A 22,783-nucleotide genomic window follows, 5' to 3' on the forward strand; every position below is an offset into this window, starting at 1 on the left:
AAGTTAAATTTAAGGTTTTCTTTTGGAGAGACAGAACCTTAAACCTCAAATTTGAAGTTTGGCAAATCTCAAATTTGAGGTCCCCTTTGGAGATGCTCTTAGACCATTTTGTTTTTGGCGTAACCATGACCGGTCTCTAATGATTTGACTTCATGACTAGATTATATTAAAAAAAAAGTTTTGAAATTTAATTAAAAACTAGATTTTATCCCGCGGTGAATTTTTAACTAAAAAATTAAATTTTAAATTGTACTTTTTGATATTGTTTATTTTATTAAGTATTTAAGATTGTATCATTGTATTTTGATTGTTAATTTTAAGATTTCATCTGTGATCCCTGTTCTAAAAATCCCCGCCTAGCCCCGATTACTCCCTGCTTAATCGCTAGGCCCACCCTCTCCGCCTCGATTAATGACTAATCCCCTAAAAAATCAGTAACCCGATTATTCTCCGTCTAATCCGATTATTTCCCGCCTAATCCGATTATTTCCCGCCTAATCTTACATACCCCGATTATTTTTTAGATTACAAGTATAAAAAAAAACATTTTTTTTTTTGTTATTCAATCATTTGAATTGGGAGTTTGTGATGTTTTACATAACTTGTGTTCAAATTTTAATAAAAATCATAAAAATTTGTTTTTATTGTAATTTTGAAAACAATATTGAATTAATATATTTTAAAAATATTAAAATAACCCTAAAACTAATCCCCGATTAATCCCCGATTTTAATCCGATTTTCCGATTAATCGCTAGGCCCATGCCGAACGCCCGACTAGCGCCTAGCGATTTTTCAAACAAGGTCTGTGATATTAATACCGTCCCGGATTATTATCGATCCAAACTCGTCCCACTATATAACCCCGTCCCGTGAAATTAAACATCATATTGTTAGTTTTAATAATATTTTATTTAATAGACATATAGTTTGAGTCAATTTAAAAGTTGATTATATATATATATTTTAAATTTTATTTAATAATAATCAATTCTATATAATGATTTCTGAATTAATTGTGTATAACCGACGGTCAAGATTGAAGATTAAAAACCGGATTAAGATTTAAATGGCTATGATTAAATGTAGGGATTATTGAGATCTTTTAAGGAAATCGAATTGAATATGAATGTAATTATGACAAAGAATAGTTACGCTTAATATACATAGGTTAAGATTTTTGGAAATAATATTTTATGTTAATATCTTTGATTTAATTTTGAAAATTTAAATAAATATCATAAATAATTAGAATTTCATGATTTATTTTATAAATGTCTCTAAAAATATATATATAGATATAGAAATATAAAAATCTGCTTTAATTTTATAATGAAACTTTACTATTTGAGTGGACATGAAAATTATTGTCGGAGTCACTGTCCCTAATCTGCTCGGAAAAATCAGTCGCCGGCGACTGAAAACGACAACTCGCCGAACGTCTTTCTTTCTTCTTCAAGCAAACAAACACTTTCACATCTCTCTTTCTTTCTCTCTCGTATTTATGATTATTGTCTGCTAGAGATCACTATCTCTCGATAACCAGATCATTCTTCTTTATTCGTCGAATTTATCTCTGGTAATTTCAAATCTTTAAGATTTTGCTTCTGAATGGTTTCTTATTGTCGATTTTGTATTCATTTACATAAATTTGTTCGTCTTTGGTGTATCTGCAGTTCGAATGCTTGAATAGAGATCGTTAAAATGGTGGATCCGGGACCTATTACACCGGGCCAGGTACAATTTCTCCAGAGTACTTCATACGATTCAATGCTGAGTCGATTTAGGTTGATTTATTCAAAAAGGTTGAGACTTTAACTGGAAGGAATTATGACTGTGTTTTCGTGAAAGCCGCCATTTTTAGTAGAGGATGAAACCTAAGAGAGTGACTTTGTAGTTTTTCTAGTAGCCATGAGTCATTTTAGAGTTGGCTGAATACTGATCTCCATCTACAAGATTTAACTTTTGTAGTGAAACTTTGTAGGTATCTTTTCTATTTGGAGTAATACCAATATTTGTTGGTTGGATATACTCGGAGTCACTTGAATACAGGAAATCTTTGGTTCCCTTGAAACCGTAAGTTTTTGCAATGTGCTACTCTCAATAACGTAGCAGAGTTTTTTAGTCAGGAAGTAACCTCTATTGTGCTTCCTCTCTTTTGACTTTGCCCTGAAAAGAGTTGCATTCTGCTATTGCAGTCACTCGGATAATAATCTGGTTGAACTGGGGGATGTAGCAGAGAAGGACGATGACAAAGCTGATTTGTTGGAGGGAGGTCTTACCCGTGCGACATCTGTAAGGTTTCATAATTCATCCATCAGAACAAACATAGTCAGGTTGGTGTTGCCAGCTCGTAAGTTTTCTAGTTTGTGTTTTACAATTCTTCAAGAGTTCTCATGCTAAGGTGTTTTTGATTTATCGAATCACAGGTTTTTGAGTATGGAAGATTCGTTTTTGCTGGAACACCGTGCAACATTGAGAGCAATGTAAGTGAAAGCTACCTCAAGAAGTGATAATCTCTTTGTTCGTCGTCTTATGGTAACATTCGTAATCATACCTAGGTCGGAGTTTGGGGCAATCTTAATATATTTCTATATCTGTGACCGCACGGAATTGCTTGGAGATTCTACCAAGGTACGCATGTATTTCACCCGCTTTGTGTCTTAAATCCATGTAAGTATATCTACTTCTATAATTTGTACGTTTTTGCTCATAGGACTTGGTTTCCTTTGACAGCATTACAATCGCGACCTTTTCCTTTTTCTCTACGTTCTTCTCATCATAGTATCAGCCATGACATCTCTCAGAAAACACAATGACAAGTCACCCATCACTGGGAAATCCATTCTTTACCTTAATCGCCACCAGACTGAAGAGTGGAAAGGATGGATGCAGGCAAGTTTCTCTTGATTATTGGCAATATGATCATTGCCTCCGGTTACTGTGTTGTATCTCTTATTGCCGCTTTCCACATATTGTTTCTCATGTCTTACTATTTAACAGGTTTTGTTCTTGATGTATCACTACTTTGCTGCGGCTGAGATATACAACGCTATCCGTATCTTTATTGCTGCTTATGTCTGGATGACTGGTTTTGGAAACTTTTCGTATTACTACGTCAGAAAGGATTTCTCTGTTGCACGTTTTGCACAGGTGATACCACTAACTCCATAATCTTCATTGCCCATTATCTTCTGCATTTAAAATCTTGTTCTCTTACAGATGATGTGGAGGCTTAACTTCTTTGTAGCATTTTGCTGTATTGTTCTCAACAATGACTATATGTTGTATTACATCTGCCCAATGCACACTCTCTTCACCCTAATGGTTTACGGAGCTCTGGGTATCTTCAGCAAGTACAATGATATAGGATCTGTGATGGCTCTGAAAATATTTTCATGCTTCCTCGTTGTCTTTTTGTTGTGGGAAGTTCCTGGAGCTTTTGAAATATTCTGGGGTCCATTAACGTTCTTGTTAGGTAGTTAACTTCTCTGGATCTGATCATATTCTCTAATCTGAAATGAAACAAGTCATAATGGAATTTGAATCGGTTTCTAAATATTTGGATATTTCTTGTGAATAACTGCAGGTTACAGTGACCCTGCGAAGCCTGATCTTCATCGACTGCATGAATGGCACTTCAGATCAGGCCTTGATCGCTACATATGGATCATCGGAATGATTTATGCCTATTATCACCCAACTGTAAGTTCTTCAACAGAAACAAACTTTCAATTTTTTTCTGTTTTTGGTAGTGTCAATGTAATAAACTTCAAAACTTGGGGTCATTCTATAGGTAGAGAGATGGATAGAGAAGTTAGAGGACTGTGAAACGAAGAAAAGACTATCCATAAAGACCGCTATTGTTACTATTACTGTGCTTGTAAGTCACTTAGTCATCTTTTAGCTTATTGACTGCACCATTCGTTTATACAGATTGATATAATTTTCCTGTTTGGTCACATTTTAGGTTGGCTACGTGTGGTATGAATGTATCTACAAGCTGGACAAGAACAGTTACAACATGTATCATCCATACACATCTTGGATCCCCATCACGTGTGTGCATAAATTCTCTCTTTCGTCTATATATCTGTCCCTTATTTCACTTACTGAATCTGAAACATGACACACCTTTTGGTTTCTGGGTTCCAGTGTTTACATATGCCTTCGAAATTTCACCCACCAGCTTCGGAGTGTCTCGTTGACTCTCTTTGCGTGAGTCAACTCGTGCTTACATTTAAGCCCAGTTTGGTATGCTTTGCTTCATTTTCATTTTATACTCTTTACGTTGCTCTGCGCAGGTGGCTTGGCAAGATCACTTTAGAGACTTACATTTCACAGTTTCATATATGGCTAAGGTTTGTTTTTGGAAACTTAAATATTGTTTTCTCGGAAACTTTATGCATCTCTTGTTGACTAAACACCATTTTCAGATCAAACATGCCTGATGGGCAACCAAAATGGCTTCTCTCTATTATTCCGGGATACCCTATGCTTAATTTCATGCTCACAACTGCGATATACGTCCTAGTAAGAAACCGTAACTTCTTCTCTCCCCGTCTTTTACCAAGTTTTCTGAACCATCTAGATGTTCTTGTTCTCCAGGTATCTCACCGTCTCTTTGAACTAACCAACACACTCAAGACGGTTTTCGTACCCACAAAAGACAGCAAGCGTCTCTTTTCTAACTTCATAGCTGGGATTGCCATCGCTCTTCCTCTATATTGCTTCTCATTCGTTCTTCTTCAGATTCATCGTTAGAAACCCGTGAGTCCCCAAATCATTCTCATTGGTCATCCACTCATCAAAATTCTAATTAGAACTCTGTTGATTTCTATCATTTACAGGCAAAAAGAAGTGTTGTTCTTTGTGTTTAGTGTGTGGATCATTTTCTTGTGCACATTCAGCTTTAGAGGACGTTCAACAAAGGCAGGACCAAGAACCGCAGAAACCAACATCGCTCAACTACTTTGCTCTATTGCCATACGAAATCGAAGTAATTGTTTTCGATTTAAATTTTCAAATTTTGTTTTATATAGTTTCTTTAGATATTGTTTTGTAAGCATTAAGCAAACAGTCCATATGATTCGTCAAAAAATGTATAGTGATGTTTAAGAGTTATATAAAATTGCAAAGAAAAAAAGGAGAAAACAATGTACTTGGTACTCATTTCATTTACTTATCAGCATTACTTATTGGAATACCTAATCTACCATCCAGATTACGTCCAAAGCAAAATGCATATATATATGAAAACAATCACCAAAAAAAGCAAAATCAAAACGTTTTACGTCCAAAGTATTCAACCATCGTAACAGAGTCTGGCAAATTCGAAAAATTGTCTTCAAAGAAGAAAGCTTTGCTGCTAAACTTCTCGATCCTCGTTACGATCTTCTTGAAATGAATTCACTTTGCCTCTAAGTTTCATCAGATGTGTAAGAATCTCGTTCATATCAGGTCGATCTTCAGGTCTAGAGCTTGTACAGAACAAACAAAGCTTCAACAAATCTTCAATGGCCTCTTCCTGTTTGCGAGTAACAATAGCGTCCCCGAGTTCCGAATCAAGAACCCTAATCATCCCTTCTGTTCCATCTCCAATTGATTTCTCCACCAATTGACGCAAAGTCATGCCTTGTGACTTTTCATCATTCAACGAAGTTGGTCTCTGTCTCGTCATTAGCTCCATCATTATGATCCCGAAGCTGAATACATCGGCTTTTGTTGTCACTTTGCTCATATAAGCAAACTCTGTTCATGAAAAATAAGAGTGTATTTCAAGTAAGTCGATGGTAAAATTAGGGCTTTAAAAATTGAGTGTGAAATTAGATGTGAAAACTAGGGTTTTGAATATTTTACCTGGAGCTAAGTATCCAATTGTGCCCTCGAAAGCTGCAGTAGAAGCTGTGGTGCTTCCATCTTCACGGAAACCTAGAATTCGAGCAGTTCCGAAATCGCTTACGTGAGCAACACGATCACTGTCGAGGAGTATATTTGCTGGCTTCAGATCACAATGAACAATTGGGAAACCAAATCCAGAATGAAGATAATCGATTCCGCATGCGATTTGAACACAAAGATCTATTCTCTCTGATAACGACCCGATCGGTGTAGCAGAGCCGTGAATCGTGTCCTCCAAGCTTCCGTTTTCCATAAATGGAAGCACTAAAGCTTTCATTTTGCCGCTTTCCCAAGCAAACCCTAAGATCTTCACCAGGTTTCGATGTTTTAGTTGGCTCAATGTTTTGGCTTCTGTGTAGAACCATTTATCTGATTCTGCAGAGAATTGCTTCAGATTCAATACTTTTACTGCGATCACTGTCCCATCTTCTAGCTGACCTTTGTACACTGTGCTTAAGCTGCTTGAACCAATGATGTTAGCACTGTTGAAAGAATCTGTTGCTTGTTCCAACTCTTTTGGATCGAATCTTTTCAGCTTCAGGGCTGAATCCAAATTTGGTAATGAAGACTCTGATGAGTTTTCTATCTTTTTTTCCTTTTTCTTGTAACAGGTGAGAAACAGAACAAGAAGCAGGACAAGAAGAAGAGCCGCGGCTGATCCAAGAACAATCACGATGATTCTGGTTCTCTTCGAGAAGTGGCTCGACTTCTTCTTGATCATACATGGCTTGAGAGGCTTCTTGCTACCACAGAGATCTGTGTTTCCCACCAGATCAGACGCGTTGATGTTTTTGAACACACCGGATTCAGGAACATGGCCTTTGAGGTGGTTTGAAGCTAGTCTGAGATGTTTCAGAGTGGAAAGATTGGCGAGACTCTCTGGAATTTCACCTGTGAGATTGTTACTAGAAAGATCCAAGTAGACCAAATGCGTCAAGTTCCCGAAGCCCTCAGGGATTCCACCAGAGAGACTGTTTCTTGAAAGGTTCAAGCTTATGATCATATCCATGCCTCCTTGGTGGAAAACATCATCTGGGATCTGACCCGAGAGATTGTTCCGCGAAAAATCCAGTGTGAACACATTTTTGCAGGCCTTTAACGATATTGGAATAGACCCGGAAAAGAGATTGTTCGAAAAGTCGATTTCTTGAACCATTTCAAGTTTGCCAAGCTCGTTGGAGATGGTTCCAGTCAAAAAGTTGTTTGAGAAGTTGAGGTAAAGCTGCATGTTTTTCATCGAAGATAACAGCTCCTCAGGGATGGTTCCGGTGAGAAGATTGCCGGAGATATCGAACGTGTTGAGAAGCGAAAGTGACTTAAGGCTTGCAGGGATAGACCCGTTGAACTTGTTTCCGTGTAGACCTAAGTAGGTAAGCGATTGTAGCTTCGAGAACAAGGCAGGTATTGGACCTGAGAATTTGTTGCTGGATAGCTCAAGCTCTGAAAGTTGCATCATGTCAAACATTTCTTCAGGAATTGGACCTTCAAGATCATTTCTATGCAGCCCAAGCCCCTGGAGGAGAGTGAGATTTGATATCTCCCTCGGGATTATCCCTGTGAAACGATTAGAATGAAGATACAAGAGTATCAACTCTCTCAGATTCCCGATCTCTCCCGGAATCTTTCCTGTGAGAGAGTTAGACGACACTTGAAAAATCCTGAGTTTCTTAAGCTTTCCAATTAATGGCTTGAGCGTTCCTGTTAAGTTGTTCCCGGCCAGATTAAGGGTTTCCATGTTTGAACAGTTGAAGATATCATCTGGAATTTCGCCGGTAAACCGATTCGGCCCAAGAGAAAGAGCCGTAAGATTCAGGCTTCCTAAACCCCACGGAATCTTGCCAGTCATCTTGTTAAAAGACAGGTCCAGGAGTTTAAGACCGGTGCAGTTACTTATGCTAGAAGGTATTGGTCCGGTAAGATGATTGTCGTGCGCTGAAAGGTTTCTAAGGTTTGTAAGAAGCCCTAGATCCGCTGGGAGCTCACCGGAAATATAATTGAACCCCATCGTCATCACTGTCAAGTTCCTCAAGTTTGTGATGGACTGTGGAAACTCTCCAGTTAAGTTGTTGGAATGGAGCGTTAGGACTTGAAGTGACTTGAGAGAACCGATTTCTTCGGGAATTGGTCCAACCAACTGGTTTTCTGATAATCCCAGATATCTTAAACGCGTTAACCGAAACAATGAGGATGGAAGTGAGGAATTGAGGTTGTTCCCGTATAACCGGAGGGCTTCCAGCTGAACCAAATTCCCTAGTTCAGCTGGTATTCGCCCGGTTAACTGGTTACCGTACAGCTCAAGGTCTATCAAGGTCGTGCAGTTTCCGATCTCGGCCGGTATTTCTCCTTCCAACAAGTTATCAAATAGAACGAGAGCCTGTATGTTCAAGAGATTTCCTATCTCTCTTGGTATTCTACCGGTTAACTGGTTACCACTCAGGTCTAAATTCGTCAGATTAACCAAAGTACCAACTGTTACCGGAATCGAACCACTAAGCCGGTTAATATCTGCTACAAACACCTCTAGATGAACCAAATCTCCTAAGCAATCTGGTATATTACCGGTTAAGTTGTTGTTTCCAACTCCTACTACTACCAAAGTTCTGGTTTTGCAAATTGCTTTAGGAACATCACCGGTTAGCAAATTATTTCTCAGATCAAGAGACATAAGATTCTTAAGTTCCCAAATTTCAGAAGGAATCGAACCAGAGAAATAGTTTAAGTAAAGACTAAGCTCGTTAAGCTCGGTTAACTTTCCGATTTCAGCCGGTATTTCTCCGGTAAAATTATTTGAAGTGAGATCAAGAACCTGGAGATAGGTGAGATTTGCTATGGCTGGGGACAGAACACCTTCAAGTTGCTTCTCCAGCAAGGAAACAGAGACAACGTGGCCGGTACTATCGCAGGTGATTCCGGTCCAATTGCAGTGTCGTACCGAACCGGTGATGGTCCAATCCGACAATACTCCTAAAGGGTCGCTGGAAATGCCACTCTTGAAGGATCTTAAAGCTTCAATCTCTGGTTCAAAGCTCTGTTTCGCTAGTGCAAAGCCAAAGAAGAAGAAAGTGAGAGTTAATATCAGAAAGGTCTCTGAGAGTAACTTCATGGTTTAGATGAGTTGAAATTGGTGAGAAAATATTATGAGAAAATTTCAATTATGTGAATACAAATATATACATACACGAGGTCATATGTTTATATTATAAGTATATCATATGTGCAAGAATGTCACGGATGTGAAAAGGCCAAGACGCAATATAAGTTTCATAATTCACATGATTGATAATTTGGTCAAGTTGCATATAAAGGCACTGAATGTATTCCCACTTCATAGTCATATACATGCTTGTATAAAACCTATGCTTGTATTATATATCATATTCATTTAATCTCACAATGTATGTACTATGTAGCCATATCATGGGACCAGAATATATAGTGACTACTTACTAGTTTGGTGTTAGTATTATTAGCTCTTTTTCGCCGTCCAAATTCAAATCTGAATATTACATATTGTTAAAAAAAAGTTAATCATATCATTTTCTATATCTTATATGTAGTTTTTTTTTATTTATTTAGGTGAGTGATTGATAACATACAAAGTAATTTTTACAATGCTAAATCACTTTATTCTGCCTCCAACGTTTTATTCAAATTCAGATATATCACTAGAGTGAAAAATATATATTCTAGTCGTTTAAACTAGCCATTAAGAATTATAATGTCTTATATAATATATATATTCTACTTGATAAGCAATTATAGTTCAATTATATATATATATATATATATATATATATATATATGTGTTTGAATAGGAATTCGAGTATGGCAAATGAAAAGTCTTTAATTTTTGTTATTGGTCAAAGAGTAGCAATCGTTGAAACTGAAATGATTGTAACTCAACATAGTATTTGACTAGTGACAAATCAACTATCATATTTTTTCGTTCTAAATATTTTCAGTTTCGTGTTAATTATCAAAGTGCTGCCTAGAAGAATCAAAAGCGCATCAGCTGTCTTGATGGGATTTTTTTTTTTTAATCAACAAACTGTGTTTTGTATAAGCAATCTGCCAAACATTTTTATTTGTCTTTTTGCCCAAGCCAAAATCAAAAAGGCAAAAGAATACTCTTTTGTCAATAGTTTATAAGATTATTTTCAATTTTTATTCAGATAGAGATAAAAATAGGCGATTTAAAATAAATCGATGGAAAAAATATATGATTTATTAAGCCATAATTTGTAAGCAGTTGTGATGCTTTTGTAATTGTAGTGGAAACCAATTTTTATGGCTTCACATTGGAGATTGGACGAATGGATGGAAAAAATAGGTGATTTAAAAAAAAAAAAAAATAGATGTTTAAGTTATGGATTATGTATTGACTAATGACTATTGAGGAATCTGTCCATATATGATTTAGTTGATTTGGACAACCTGTTTCTGGATTCTATTCTATGTTTACCTGATTTTGACCCATTAATATTTTGATTTTTTCCGTATATATATGTTTACAAATTTTCCATATCATGCTTACTTGAAGTTGACCCATTAAAAAAATAATGATGTCATTTGGTTGGGTCAAAATATTTAGAATATCTGAAAAGTGTTATATTGATTTTAAAATAACGATTAAAAAAAAAAAATTGACAGCTGTGGGATTTGAACCCACGCCCTTTCGGACCAGAGCCTAAATCTGGCGCCTTAGACCACTCGGCCAAACTGTCATTTTGTACTTAGTATGGGATTGTATTTCTAATAATTTAATTATTGAAAACTGAAAAGGATTGTATAAATTTAATTATTGAAAAGCCAGAGCCTAAATCTGGCGCCATAGTCTTTTGAGTTTTGACTATTTCTCATGGACAATCATATAAATTATTCTATCTCTTTGAATCATTCTTATCATTGAAGTGATAGATTTAGGTCTTGATTGGTAACTACTCAAAATGCGGATTTCAAGAAAAATTTACAAAACCACAAACAAAACACCAATCACAACTTTTATACTCAATAAGCGTTTTTTCTGTTAAAAAAAAAATATATGTTTGCGTTATTCAAGACAGTACAAATATTACCTATCAGATAAGAAAACGCACTCCAATTTACAGTATGGGTAATAACCAGCGGTCCAATAAATCCGCATCTACTGGGTAATAGATATTAATTTTAAAATAATAATTCTGTATATAAAAGTAAAGACTAGGTCCAAAAAATTTCAAACACAACACACAATTTCTCTTTGATGCCACTTTAGAAAATAGAAGTTGTTTCTCTCTTTTTCCTTCAAGTAGCAATTATCATTTGAAGGTAATTTTTTTTTTTTAGTTAACATATTATTATTACATCAAAAAGCTTTGAATTTAAATGTGTAATTATGTATATATATATACTTTAAAGATTCTATTTCAATAAAAACAAATAGTTAATAGCTAATCAGATTAGTTTTATAATAATTAATATATTTTTGTAAGTAATTCAATACGCTTTAAAATTTCTATTATTAAAAATAAAAATAAAATACTATATAGTTTATCATATTAGTTTATGAATAATTGTTGGATTTTATTAAATATAGATATGGCGTCCAATCGTCAACGAGACACAAATCCTTCAGCTCATTTCACCGAAATTTTAACTCCTTCTACGAAAACAATTGTACAAGTTCAAGATGATTATGATGAATTTAAAAAGGCGGAAGCGATATTCATTGCGCTAAACCTTTCTAAACATACTAGATTTTATTGGACATGCATCAGTACACTCAAAGAGCAAGTACTTTAGCGTAAGTATTTCATTGACATAGCTGAAAGCAACGATGATGATAAGCTACAACTGTTAGAAACTATGACTGGTATTTTACGGAACAACGAAGATGTGTCAAAACAGTTAGGTTCAGATTAATAATAGTTTTTATTGTATTGTACTTTTTTATGATTTAATTTTTTAAATGATTTTGCAATATTTATGTAAGAAAAATAATCTTTTATTTTAGATTAATTTGGGTATATAAACTTTATAAATATATGAAATATTTCTTCATCACTACAAAACCGCAATTAGTTATTTTCACCAATCAAACATTATTTCATACCGCTTATTTTGTACAAACCGCACTTGTCCCGCAAATATATTTCTCTCACAAATACCGTAGTTAAACCGTACCGTACTACAAAACCGCTTTTCCCGCAAAACCAAATACGCTGTTACCATTCGGACCCTTAAGATGCTCATAGCTGAAAAAAAGGATTAAGGTGCTCGCGAGAATAAATTAGATTATACAAGCACAAGAAGTTAATCACTACTAATTATTGTGATTTGTGACTGATTTTAACTACATAATATTACTTCCCGATATATGTCATATCGTTACAATTTACGTAATAGTGATAACAATGTTATAAAATGCGGCAATTATGTAGAGGTTACGCGCATTCCACTTTTATAATATACGGTAGTTTATGCGTTTTTCAAATTTGGATGTCTAATAACACCTAAAAATGTCATATTTTCTCTATATTCGAATTTAGAGTTCAAGATTAAAGTATTTTCTTCCGGTTAGTTAAACAAACGTTAATGACAATCAGTAGGTTCTATGACGTCCGTTAGTAAAAAAAGTTTGATGTTTTTTTCAGGCTTTAGTAAGGAATTGTATATAATTTGTAACATCTTATTTTGAATAAACAAAAACTTAGTTTTTCCTTTTTCAAAAAAAGTTATATAGTAATCTTTACTAGATTTTCTATTTTAATTTAATTTGAAAAATATTTATTTATCTCGTGATTGGTGCGCATATTTGACGTGTGTGAATTATCATTTTAAGATAAATTTTTTTGTATATAGAATGAAATCTAGAGGTAGTAGATATTTGCCATAGTAACACACCATTCATATTTATTTCTTAATCTTATTTAATTCAAGATAAGTACTACAAAATGTAACATAGTTTTGACATCATAGATTGCGTCACAGACGAGTAATTATCTAATATATTGTAAGAATTTAGTTCTAATATCATCTTTTGTCTGAGAGTTTTGATAAAACATGTCGAATCTGACTTTTTAATAAAGAAATTTATGGTATTAGTTGAATAATAAATATATGTAAAAATAAATTCAAATATTTTAATGGAAAGAAAATACCAACATAGATAGACATTTTGATGATGCGTTGAACTAATTTAACCCAATCCATCTATAAAACGGAATAAGTATTAACAACAACAACAACAACAACAATAACAACAACAACAAAAATCTCTCTCTCTAGACATAAAACTTTTTTCTTTACTTCAAAAAAGAAAAGAAATGGTTAGGCATTTCAAGAATGCCGATACACTTTCTAGGCTATATAGTACCGAAGCTGGTGTCTTGATCAACCTCTCCGCTGCTGTTAGTCCATGCTCCGACGATGTGGTAAGGCATTTCCGAAAATCTAGTGCTAGGAGAGTAAGATCTTCGACGAGGCAAACTAGGATTCTCAAGAATCAAGCCAAACTTGATTGTCTCATAGCAGAATTGGAACAAAGCAAAGCATATGAGAAGGTATGTAGTCCCAAATTTAATATTCTTTATAACTTACTTTTGCTAAAACAACATTTTATTATATAGAGAAAGTTTACAACCTTAAAAAAATCCAGTTTAAAAGACAATTGAACCAACTGGTTTAACCAAACCCCGAGTAGATCTTGAACCCAAATATATCACACTATCCATTTTAAAGTTTTATTTATTGTATAAAACATTATTATTTAATGCCTTTATATATTATTTTTGTTGTCTTTTATGTCTACCAAACATTAGATTTGTTTTGTACATTTCAGGTTTTGAGGAAGGGGCAAGAACAAAACCTCAAAAACTACAATAGGAAGGAGATTTCAGATCTAAAGTTAGAGGACCTGGTTGTTTTTAAGAAAAAACTCGAGAATCTCCAAAATGATTTAGAGAAGAAGCGTGTAGTGCTGAAGGCTTCGTTGTCTCTCTTATCTCTCTCGAAGAGTAAAAATAATAAGTATTAAGAAGAAGAAGACGGGGCGGAGTTTTCTTCCCGACACAAAAACGAATGAGCTCGTCCTAAATTTCTCAGAACTATTCAAAATAAAAAGATATAATCCCTTATCTATTGTCGCTCTTTCTTTTTCTTTTAAATAATTATGGAATAATTGTGTTTTTTTTCTAGTGGAATAAAGTTGTGTCTTTCATCTTTTTTTTTTTTCTTTTTAGTCATATTTTCATAATAAAATAAGTTTTGTTTTAATAATTTAGAATATATGCAATCATGTCCAGTAAAATTTGGCATAAAAATGTCCATGAGTTTAAGGTTGGATTATATTTTCTTTGTATAAATCTCGATATATTGTTTTATATAGTTGAGTAAAAAAAAACTAATAAGAAACTTCATACTATTTTTTTTTTTTTCAAGATATTCTTCTTTATGAGAATAGATTATTTCTTTATATTATAGTGTGGGCTGCAATATATATATATATATAAAGATTAATTTTAAAATATTAAAACACGTATTTTTTCTCAAAAACAATTTCCAAAACATTAGAGCATGTATTGCGTCCTAAAAGATATTACTATATACTTTAGCATGGGAAATATGGTACTCCTTCGAATTTTTTGGGCTTCCTAATATTAATATACATACATCTATTGAATATTGGAATGGAATGCTTACAAATTACAATCAAAGGAGAAACCAACATAGAACTATAAGAGAAACTAATGACATTTCCAATCCTACACCTAGGATATATTTTAACAGTGACAAATGATGAACCATCGCAACAGTGCTTCAAGTTTTTCAGCTCATCACGGTGAATTCCCGCACAACAAACTGTGAAGACGGACGGCGACACAAATGACGATAACTCGTAGAGAACCATTGGCCTTCTCCAAAAATGATGAGTCTCCATCTCTGATTGGTTGAAAGAGCATCCAAATCCATTTAAAAAACCGTCGGACAACCTATGACTGCCCAAATTCTATACGACAAAAGACACACACTATCTAAAACTTAAACGCAACTAAACAACTAGACATGTGTGAGAAAATCTCCAGCCATAAGCTCCATCCACTAAGAATAACTAATTCAAACAGAGGAAGAGAAATAACCGAAAAGCCCGATCGAAAGAGAGCCAGAACAAAAAGATCTGGATGCAAGTGAGGAGGGTGATAACTTGCGAGAAGATCACAGAACCTAGAGAGCCGCTGAAACCCATCACCAACTGAAACAGAAAACCGATGGAATTGGCCGGAAAACAAACAAACTCCTTAACCATGACCGGATCCACCGTAGGAAGGGACATCAGAGCCGATCTGGTTCCAATTTGTTTATTACCTCAATTTTTTGTGAATTAAAAAAAAAAAAATTGAATATTCGGTTACAGTAATATACGGTTTCTCCAAAATATTAGTTTAGGCCGATTTTGACTAATATTAAAAATCATTACTTATAGAAATATTTTTTTTGCATTGCTAATATAGGTCGAGAAAATTTGAAAATCAGGGGATTTTGCTTTGTTTCTTGCACAAGTGGGAAACAATTCTAAGCCTGCAAAATTATGATAGTGAAACCATGTCGCCTTGGTCCAATGGTAAATGAGAGAAAAATCTCTGCCACCTAGATTCGAGTTGCAATGGCCACCGGGGTTCGAATTCTAACATGGTTTTTCCAGATTTCATGATCAGTATTTGGCCTAGAAAATCTTTAGAATCATCTGAGTTATCAAAAAAGAAAATATGACGATGGTGGTATTTTTAGAAAGCTCTTTGATGCTCAAGTCAGAAATTTAATTAAGAAAAGAGATTGAGCAAGATTAAGACAAATGGATAGTAAAAAAAAAAAAAATTAGAGAATGGATAAAAAGAAGGTTTGGTTACAACAGATTGAAAGAAATGATCAATGTATGAGACAGTTTAACGTGAAAAGAGTAGAAAAGGATGTGTGTTTGAGGTAGGCCTGGGCGTTCGGTTCTTCGGTTTCATTCGGTTCGGTTCTTTCGGGTTTCGGTTCTTCGGTTCTAACTTCTTAGGATCCATAAGAGAACCGAAACTCTTTCGGTTCGGTTCCTTGTCGGTTCGGTTTAGTTCGGATACTTAGAAAGAGAACCGATAAATAACCAAAGTCCAATGGATATCGATTCAGTTCGGTTCGGTTCCGGTTATTTTACCTAAAGTACGCAAAAAAAACCCTCGAAATACTCAAAAAAAGAACCGAAACACCCCAATATTTTAAACTTTAATTTTTTGACAAAATTGTAATAAACCAAAATATATTGGGCTAAAATATAAAAAATTAACAAAAATCAGTTGGGACAAAATATATTGGGCTTAGAGTAGATTTGTAGAGGGTTGACCAAATATTTCGGTTCCATTCGGGTACCCATGGATATTCGGTTCGGTTCGGTTATTACCCATATCTAGTGGATAGTGTGACTGAGATCCATTCGGATATTTAGTGGTATCCATAACCGAACCGGAACCCTTTTTTAGTTCGGTTCGGTTCAGTTTTAGAGAGTAATTAATTGGATTATCCAATGTATTAAATATATTGAGAAAAACAAACTAGATTATCGGTTCGGTTCAGTTCGGTTTTGAATAGAACCGTTTGGGTTGAGAAGAAACCTAACCGAATTGTTTGAGGGTAAATCCAGATTTGGTCTGGTTCGGGTCGCTTAAAAAACTGAAACTCCCCACCAATTGTAAGCAAGCACATTGACGTTCTTCTCCTCAAGAGCCAAATCACAAACAACTAGAAACAGAAGGGAAAAAGCCTCGTCTTTGCTGCAAAATCAAACGACCGACAAGAACACTCTGATCCTCGTAGAGTAAAACATTGGGTATAACTTCTTGGATGGTACAACCGTACAAAGCTTCATCATATGTCCTCATTCCCTGCAATTCAAAGACATATTCAAATGTGATTCTACGAAGTAATTAGCTTCCTATACATTTTCCTCTTTCGGTCTTTCCCTAAAATCATTTTCCATCAATGAATCAAAATTGATCAAGACAGGTGCAAAAAATGTCAGACATTATACTATATCCAAAATTGTTTTTTAAACACTAAAATCAAAGTCTTGATCTTTTTCTGTACACATCAACACAGAAAGTAAAGCTTGTTTAGTCCTTTAAGAAAACAACCAATGCTGCAAGTATATAAAGGAATCGAAAATTAAATGCATAATAGTTTAAAACCTTACCACAACCATTAGACACGCAAAAAAAAAAAAAAGAAATGGAAAATTTTACCAAAAAAATTTGGACCATTTCTCGATTTATGCGTGTCATCCTTGCGCAGGGGCCATGCTAATCTTCTCTGTATCGTTCCAATTTTATCGGATGTCCCCGAAGGGACAATCACTTACACGACTCTACCGATATATAAACACAGCTTCTTTTTTCTAATTGAACGATGTGGGACTTTTTCTTTGTCTTCATTTACAGCTTAAATGGGCCCATTTATTAAAAGGTCCATTAACATTATTGACCTTAAGTATAAAGCCTCTTTCTGATCAAGAAAACGACGTCGTTGGTGCAACAGAGAGAAACAAAACAGCTTTAGGTTATATTGTTTGCATTGCAAAATCAATAACGGTGAATCATTTGTCCGCTACAGTAGTATATGGTGGATTAAGCAAAAAACTAGCGAGAGAAATCTTATGTTATTGTCAAAAAGAAAAGAAATCTTGTGTTTAAATTCTAACTAAAAATGGATATACAATCTATCAGAACATTTCGAAAACCTTTGCGAGAGTAGTTACCTTCAAAACTTCAAAATCAAGAACCAGTCAGCTATCAAGGCTGCTCCTTTCGAACTCTACCACCAAGGTGAGGCTGCGGGTGTGTTTGGAGATTGAGGTTGGGAAGTGGTGGTACATTGGGAGGAGAACAATGCTCCTCAATAACTTGAGGAAACTCACTGAGACCAACTATACCTCCAATGGGTTGGTTTAAACGGTTTTGACCTAGAAATGTAACTAAAGGCTCTGTTCCAATCCTGGAATTTTGCATCTGACTTGAACTCTGAATAATCTGATATCTTATTGGATAATGATCATATGGGTATGGAAGAGACAGCCATGTTTCTGCTCCTAATCTTCTAGGAGACACCACTTCGTTTTTATTCTTCTTGTTACTTGTGCTACACGTTTTTGTTTCTTCACTTCTTCTCTTTGTTGCCATATTCTTCTGCACTTCTTCTTCTAGCACCTGCTGGTTCAACCAGAGAAATTTCTAAGAAATCAACACAGAAGAACAAAAATTAGTACACAGATAGAATTATAATGACTTTTAATAATACCGAAGAAACAAGATTCACAGAAGGAACTAGAGGAAGCTCCTGCAAAATTAAAACAGATTTTCATATATAGTTTAACAAAACTTGTGAAAGTAGAGTAAATGGTGATGATGGTAATAGTAATGACCTTTGACGCCTTTGACATGGTGGCTTCTTTTGTTCTCAAACTATCTTCTACTCTCTTATCGTCGCCGTCTTTGTCCTCTTCATCATCACTCTTCTTCTCTTCAGCTCTTCTTGAAGAAGAAATGCTCAAGATTTCATCATTAAGCGTTTTATTTTTGGCCTTCTCACCCCTATCTTTTTGATCATCTCTCTTCTTCACCTCCGTTTCATTGAAATTCACGGTGGCACAAGAAACAGGCACAAATGGCTCAGAAACAACCCATTCTGGCTCAGTAGCCACATAAACATGACGTAAAGAGGCGATGGAATTGAACGAATCTTTCAAATAAAGATCAAGAGGTTCCTCGGATAATTCCACTCTAAGTTGCTCAAAGCTCGGAGTTCTCCAAAACCAGTCTAGGGAATCAAAACCAGCAACAGAATCTTTAAAAGAAAAGTCAAGAGGAGGATCCACGGAAGTTTTCACCTTGGTTTGATCACAAACAACGGATTCTGAATCTTTTGCTGGTGATTGATCCACGGCATTAAGATTACGTTCCTCGCGCTTCCCAAAGGACGAGTCGATGGAATCAAGATTAGGTTCCTTGAAAGTTTCTAACTTTGGATCATCTTCTTCGACGGTTTTGGAGGGTTTAGAAGGTGGAACCCTAACCATGGCCAGAAATGCAAGAGAAAATAGGGAATGAGAAGAATCACTTTTAAGGAATAGTAAACGAACGTATAAAGGCACCAACTTCGAGGATTAGTAACAAAAATTAAATATTGCGTTGGTTTGACCGTTAGGGTTTAAGCTTGGACAGTAACTTAATTACTACATTAAAATATCTATTTGGTTTGGTTTATTCCGGTTAAATACGGTTTATTGGACCCACAATGATTAGTAACAGATATTATCCAAGTTTTTTTTTTTTTTTGGTAAGTTTTGCAACAAAAAATTAAGTTGTTGCACATTGATATTATCCAAGATTTGCAACAACAACAAAAAATTCTTAACCTTCGCTAATGGAAACAATTAGAATTTCATTTTGTGAAGACAATATCAAAATTTTAAAGGAAACAATTCGGTAAAATTTTAAATCAATATTATATATATATATATATTATATATATATATATAGATATAGATATTGTGATGGAGTTGTGTATATTTTAAATACATTTTATAGGATAAGAAGCTATATATATAGCCTTTCAAAAATTTAATAAAAACTTTTTCTTTTTTGCTAAAGAATTATTTAATCAAAACTTACACTGTATAAGAAAATGAAAAAGAAGTATTTTCAATATCGCAAAAAACGAATATTGGACTAAGTTCATTATTGGATGTCTAATTTCTCTTTGCTCTTTTTCTTTCGTTCTTGTTAATCCTTTCTTCCATTTATAGATGTATACCGTCTCCAGTATGTGGAATTCATAAAGACAGTAATAATGTATTTCCATGTTGGTGTTGTTCTTCGACAAAAGTCTTTGCTATGTATCTTTTTGATGAAAACCACAACTTTATTTTTCTTAGCAAACTCTTTTGTATGTTATTCTTTTTCTATCCACTGGATCAAATTAGCGACTCAAATTTTCAAACAAAAACTTTCTTAAAAATGCATAATTAATACTGATGTATGACGCATTTGAAGACGCACCATGTTTTATAATTTGTAACCTATAGGCGAGATCTCATTTGTTTTTTATAACTTCTTTACAATAAATTGGTATAAAACAAAATTTAACATAGTAGTCATGCACACATCTTATTATAAACTTTGAAAACCAAAGTATGAAAATTTATGCAATAGACATTAAAATATATCTTTTAATTATGAGAATCCCAATATAAAGTAACAAACTAACAACATAAGTTTTTTGAAATTAAAGTAAATCCCAAATTATTCTGTAAATATTTTGAAGAGAGAAACAAGCGGTAAAGTGATCATATATGATCCAAGATAATGAATTTATATGTTACTAATTTCTAATTAAAAATAATCGTCGATGATCGTCGTTTTAGACGAGGTAGGATCCCTCTTCGCGATCATTTTCTTTACAATTTCTTTCATAATGATTATATCTTTAATTTCTCCTTTCATGTCGTCCAAATGCACATCTTTCACGCTCTTCAAAAAAATAAAAATGAAAACTTAGAAAACAATTTTCAGACCAAAATAAACATATATAATAAACAAAAAATGTTAAACTCTACAAACCTTTGGGTAAAGAGCTTCAAGCTTTCTACTGAACTCAATCAATTCCTCCAAGTGTATGTCTTCAAACTCCTTTTCTCCAATGAACACTTTCATCCTCATTTTCAAACCCTATATTGTTTAAGACATTATAATTAATGTTGTGTAGAAATTTAAAAAACAAATAAAAAAATTAACCAACATTTTACCTTCACATCTTCCTTTTTTCCTACTTCCATTATAATATCAAATTCGTCGTCTTGAGGACTGGAAATCTTAGTCTGCATTTCTCCAATCTTAAAGTTTACAAATTCTTTCAGAATTATAAGATCTTTGGTTTCCTCTGTCATGTCTTTCAAACAAATCTTTTCCATCTTCTACACAATTCAATTAAATTATACAAAAAAATTATATTTTTATAAACATAAACAAATTCAGAAGAGTGTTAAAATGAGCACTACTTACCTTAGGCTGTTTAGCTTCAAGCTTTTTCTCGAACTCAATTAATTCTCTCAAGTTTAGATCGTCAATCTTTTTTTCTCCAATAAAATTTTTCATCCTCTTCTCGACAGCCTAATTTTTAACGATAATCTTAATACTTGTAGACAAAAAAGTATATAAAATAAAAAATAATTTCAAATAAAGACTTACCTTCATCTCTTCTCTTCTTTGCACGAGCTCCATCACATTTTCGTACCCGGGTATAAGCTTCACATTCGTAGTTTCCTTGGTGCTCATTTCTCCATGATCCATTTCTTGATTTCTTGTTAGAATTCAGAAGACAAGAGAGGAAACTTTTATGTCTAGGTCTTTCTTCAATTTGTTAATTTTTCTGCAAATTTCCCCCTCTATTTATAGATGTGGTGTGTCAGGTGGGTTATTTATTAACACACATACGATACTTAATTTTTCAACTTGTACACAAATTATTATAATACAAATAAATATATTTCATTTTATCTAATACCACTGATGGAGCTTTTAAGTATTTTCTTTTGAAACTAGTAGATATATGTATATATTATACTATGTAATTTAAATGCATATTTAAAGAGAAAAAATGATTTCAACAGAAAATACGTGTGGATGGATGGACTTTAAAATGACTTAAAGATACATTTAGCGTGAGTGGATGGACTTAAAGATACAATTAGTAATTATATTTGAATACGTACGTTGTTGTAATTGAACGTGGTAATAGACAAAATATTTTAGACATTTTACGAGTTATGTTGTGATCAAAATCTAAACATATTCATGACATTTATGAAATTATATATAGTGTAAGTCAAACGCATATATGCTCTTATAAGCTATGTCATTTTGTGTTGATGTTGCTCTTTACATAGGTCTTTGATTTTATCTTTTGTTTCTATTAATAGTAATACCACAAATGTCCCGATTAGGAAGCTCTAGAACATTATAGTAATTTGTCACAAATATTTCAACGGACTGAATTTGAATTTCTCCATCTAATGCCAAAAATTTGGCTGTATTCGCCAAAGAGAAAGGAGAAATTAATTTCTTTTCTTAAAAATCCTCTTTGTTGAAATGTAATGTCATTTGTTAATGATTTTCAATATAAAGAATCCTCTTTTATATTACCTTACAAAAAATCCATGAAAAAAGGAAATTTCTAGACATATTTATATACATATAGACAGCGGATTTTTTTAAAAAGACAGAGGTAGAAAGATAATTAAGTGAAAATCCCTTCGACAGGTATATAATGTATTGTGTCAAGTAAGTGACAAACGCATTAAGTTATATGTCTAACACATGTTGATGTTATTCTACGTCAAAAGTCTTTGGTTCTTACCATTTTTATCTGCTTTTTATAAAAATAGTAATACTACAAATGTCCCAATTAAGAAACTCCAGTTCACAGTTTTATTGAAAAAGTTAAATCTATTGTCTATTTGATAAATGTTATTAATGAAAAACAACAGTAATTAATTTTTCAACGGTCTGAATTTAAAGTTCCATGGAAATTTACATTATAATCCCAAATTTTCCATTTCGAGAAAGGAAAAAATAAATTGAGGTTCACGATCACAATTGTTTTAAGTGAAGATGAATGTACAATTATGACCTTGTTAACAGTTTAAGAAAGAAAGAAAAAAATCTACCAGTTACAGTAAAACTTTTATAAATTAATACTCTATAAATTAATACCCTATCTAAATTAATAAAATTTGCTAATCCCAACATTATTAATTTATAGAAGTTTTACTGCATTTCAATTTTAAACAAAACAATTAGATTAAATAAACAAACCCT

General features: G+C 33.7%; 5 protein-coding genes and 1 non-coding gene across 6 annotated transcripts; 2 read left to right on the plus strand and 4 right to left on the minus strand.

Moving 5' to 3' along the window:
• Nucleotides 1-1,329: 1,329 nt before the first annotated feature.
• On the plus strand, nt 1,330-5,197 carry LOC9299483 (protein REDUCED WALL ACETYLATION 1). Its single transcript, XM_021029738.1, has 17 exons — nt 1,330-1,578; nt 1,676-1,736; nt 1,984-2,075; nt 2,198-2,335; nt 2,429-2,485; nt 2,561-2,633; nt 2,736-2,894; nt 3,003-3,152; nt 3,222-3,477; nt 3,589-3,704; nt 3,796-3,882; nt 3,970-4,058; nt 4,155-4,217; nt 4,304-4,360; nt 4,436-4,532; nt 4,608-4,769; nt 4,850-5,197. The coding sequence occupies exons 2-16, from the start codon at nt 1,704-1,706 to the stop codon at nt 4,761-4,763; spliced, it is 1,623 nt and encodes a 540-aa protein (XP_020885397.1). The 5' UTR covers nt 1,330-1,578; nt 1,676-1,703; the 3' UTR covers nt 4,764-4,769; nt 4,850-5,197.
• LOC9299484 (LRR receptor-like serine/threonine-protein kinase FLS2) lies at nt 5,157-9,058 on the minus strand. Its single transcript, XM_002865151.2, has 2 exons — nt 5,859-9,058; nt 5,157-5,750 (listed from the first exon to the last, which is right to left on the minus strand). The coding sequence occupies exons 1-2, from the start codon at nt 9,001-9,003 to the stop codon at nt 5,368-5,370; spliced, it is 3,528 nt and encodes a 1,175-aa protein (XP_002865197.1). The 5' UTR covers nt 9,004-9,058; the 3' UTR covers nt 5,157-5,367.
• Nucleotides 9,059-10,544: 1,486 nt separating this feature from the next.
• On the minus strand, nt 10,545-10,624 carry TRNAL-UAG. Its single transcript has one exon. It is a non-coding gene; the product is annotated as a tRNA-Leu (tRNA).
• A 2,532-nt stretch (nt 10,625-13,156) lies between these two features.
• LOC9299485 lies at nt 13,157-14,046 on the plus strand. Its single transcript, XM_002863363.2, has 2 exons — nt 13,157-13,441; nt 13,720-14,046. Exons 1-2 carry the CDS (start codon nt 13,205-13,207, stop codon nt 13,912-13,914), a joined length of 432 nt encoding a protein of 143 aa, XP_002863409.2. The 5' UTR covers nt 13,157-13,204; the 3' UTR covers nt 13,915-14,046.
• Nucleotides 14,047-17,157: 3,111 nt separating this feature from the next.
• LOC9301273 lies at nt 17,158-19,101 on the minus strand. The gene is given in 3 exon segments (XM_021015365.1): nt 17,158-18,140; nt 18,142-18,169; nt 18,342-19,101. Coding segments are annotated over 3 exon segments (1,110 nt in total). The 5' UTR covers nt 18,985-19,101; the 3' UTR covers nt 17,158-17,701.
• Nucleotides 19,102-20,244: 1,143 nt separating this feature from the next.
• Nucleotides 20,245-22,084, minus strand: LOC9301274. Its single transcript, XM_021016159.1, has 5 exons — nt 21,155-22,084; nt 20,969-21,076; nt 20,713-20,880; nt 20,524-20,635; nt 20,245-20,427 (listed from the first exon to the last, which is right to left on the minus strand). The coding sequence occupies exons 1-5, from the start codon at nt 21,254-21,256 to the stop codon at nt 20,300-20,302; spliced, it is 618 nt and encodes a 205-aa protein (XP_020871818.1). The 5' UTR covers nt 21,257-22,084; the 3' UTR covers nt 20,245-20,299.
• Between the last annotated feature and the right edge of the window lie 699 nt (nt 22,085-22,783).

This window comes from Arabidopsis lyrata (assembly GCF_000004255.2).
Source record: "Arabidopsis lyrata subsp. lyrata unplaced genomic scaffold ARALYscaffold_8, whole genome shotgun sequence".
Lineage (NCBI taxonomy): Eukaryota > Viridiplantae > Streptophyta > Magnoliopsida > Brassicales > Brassicaceae > Arabidopsis > Arabidopsis lyrata.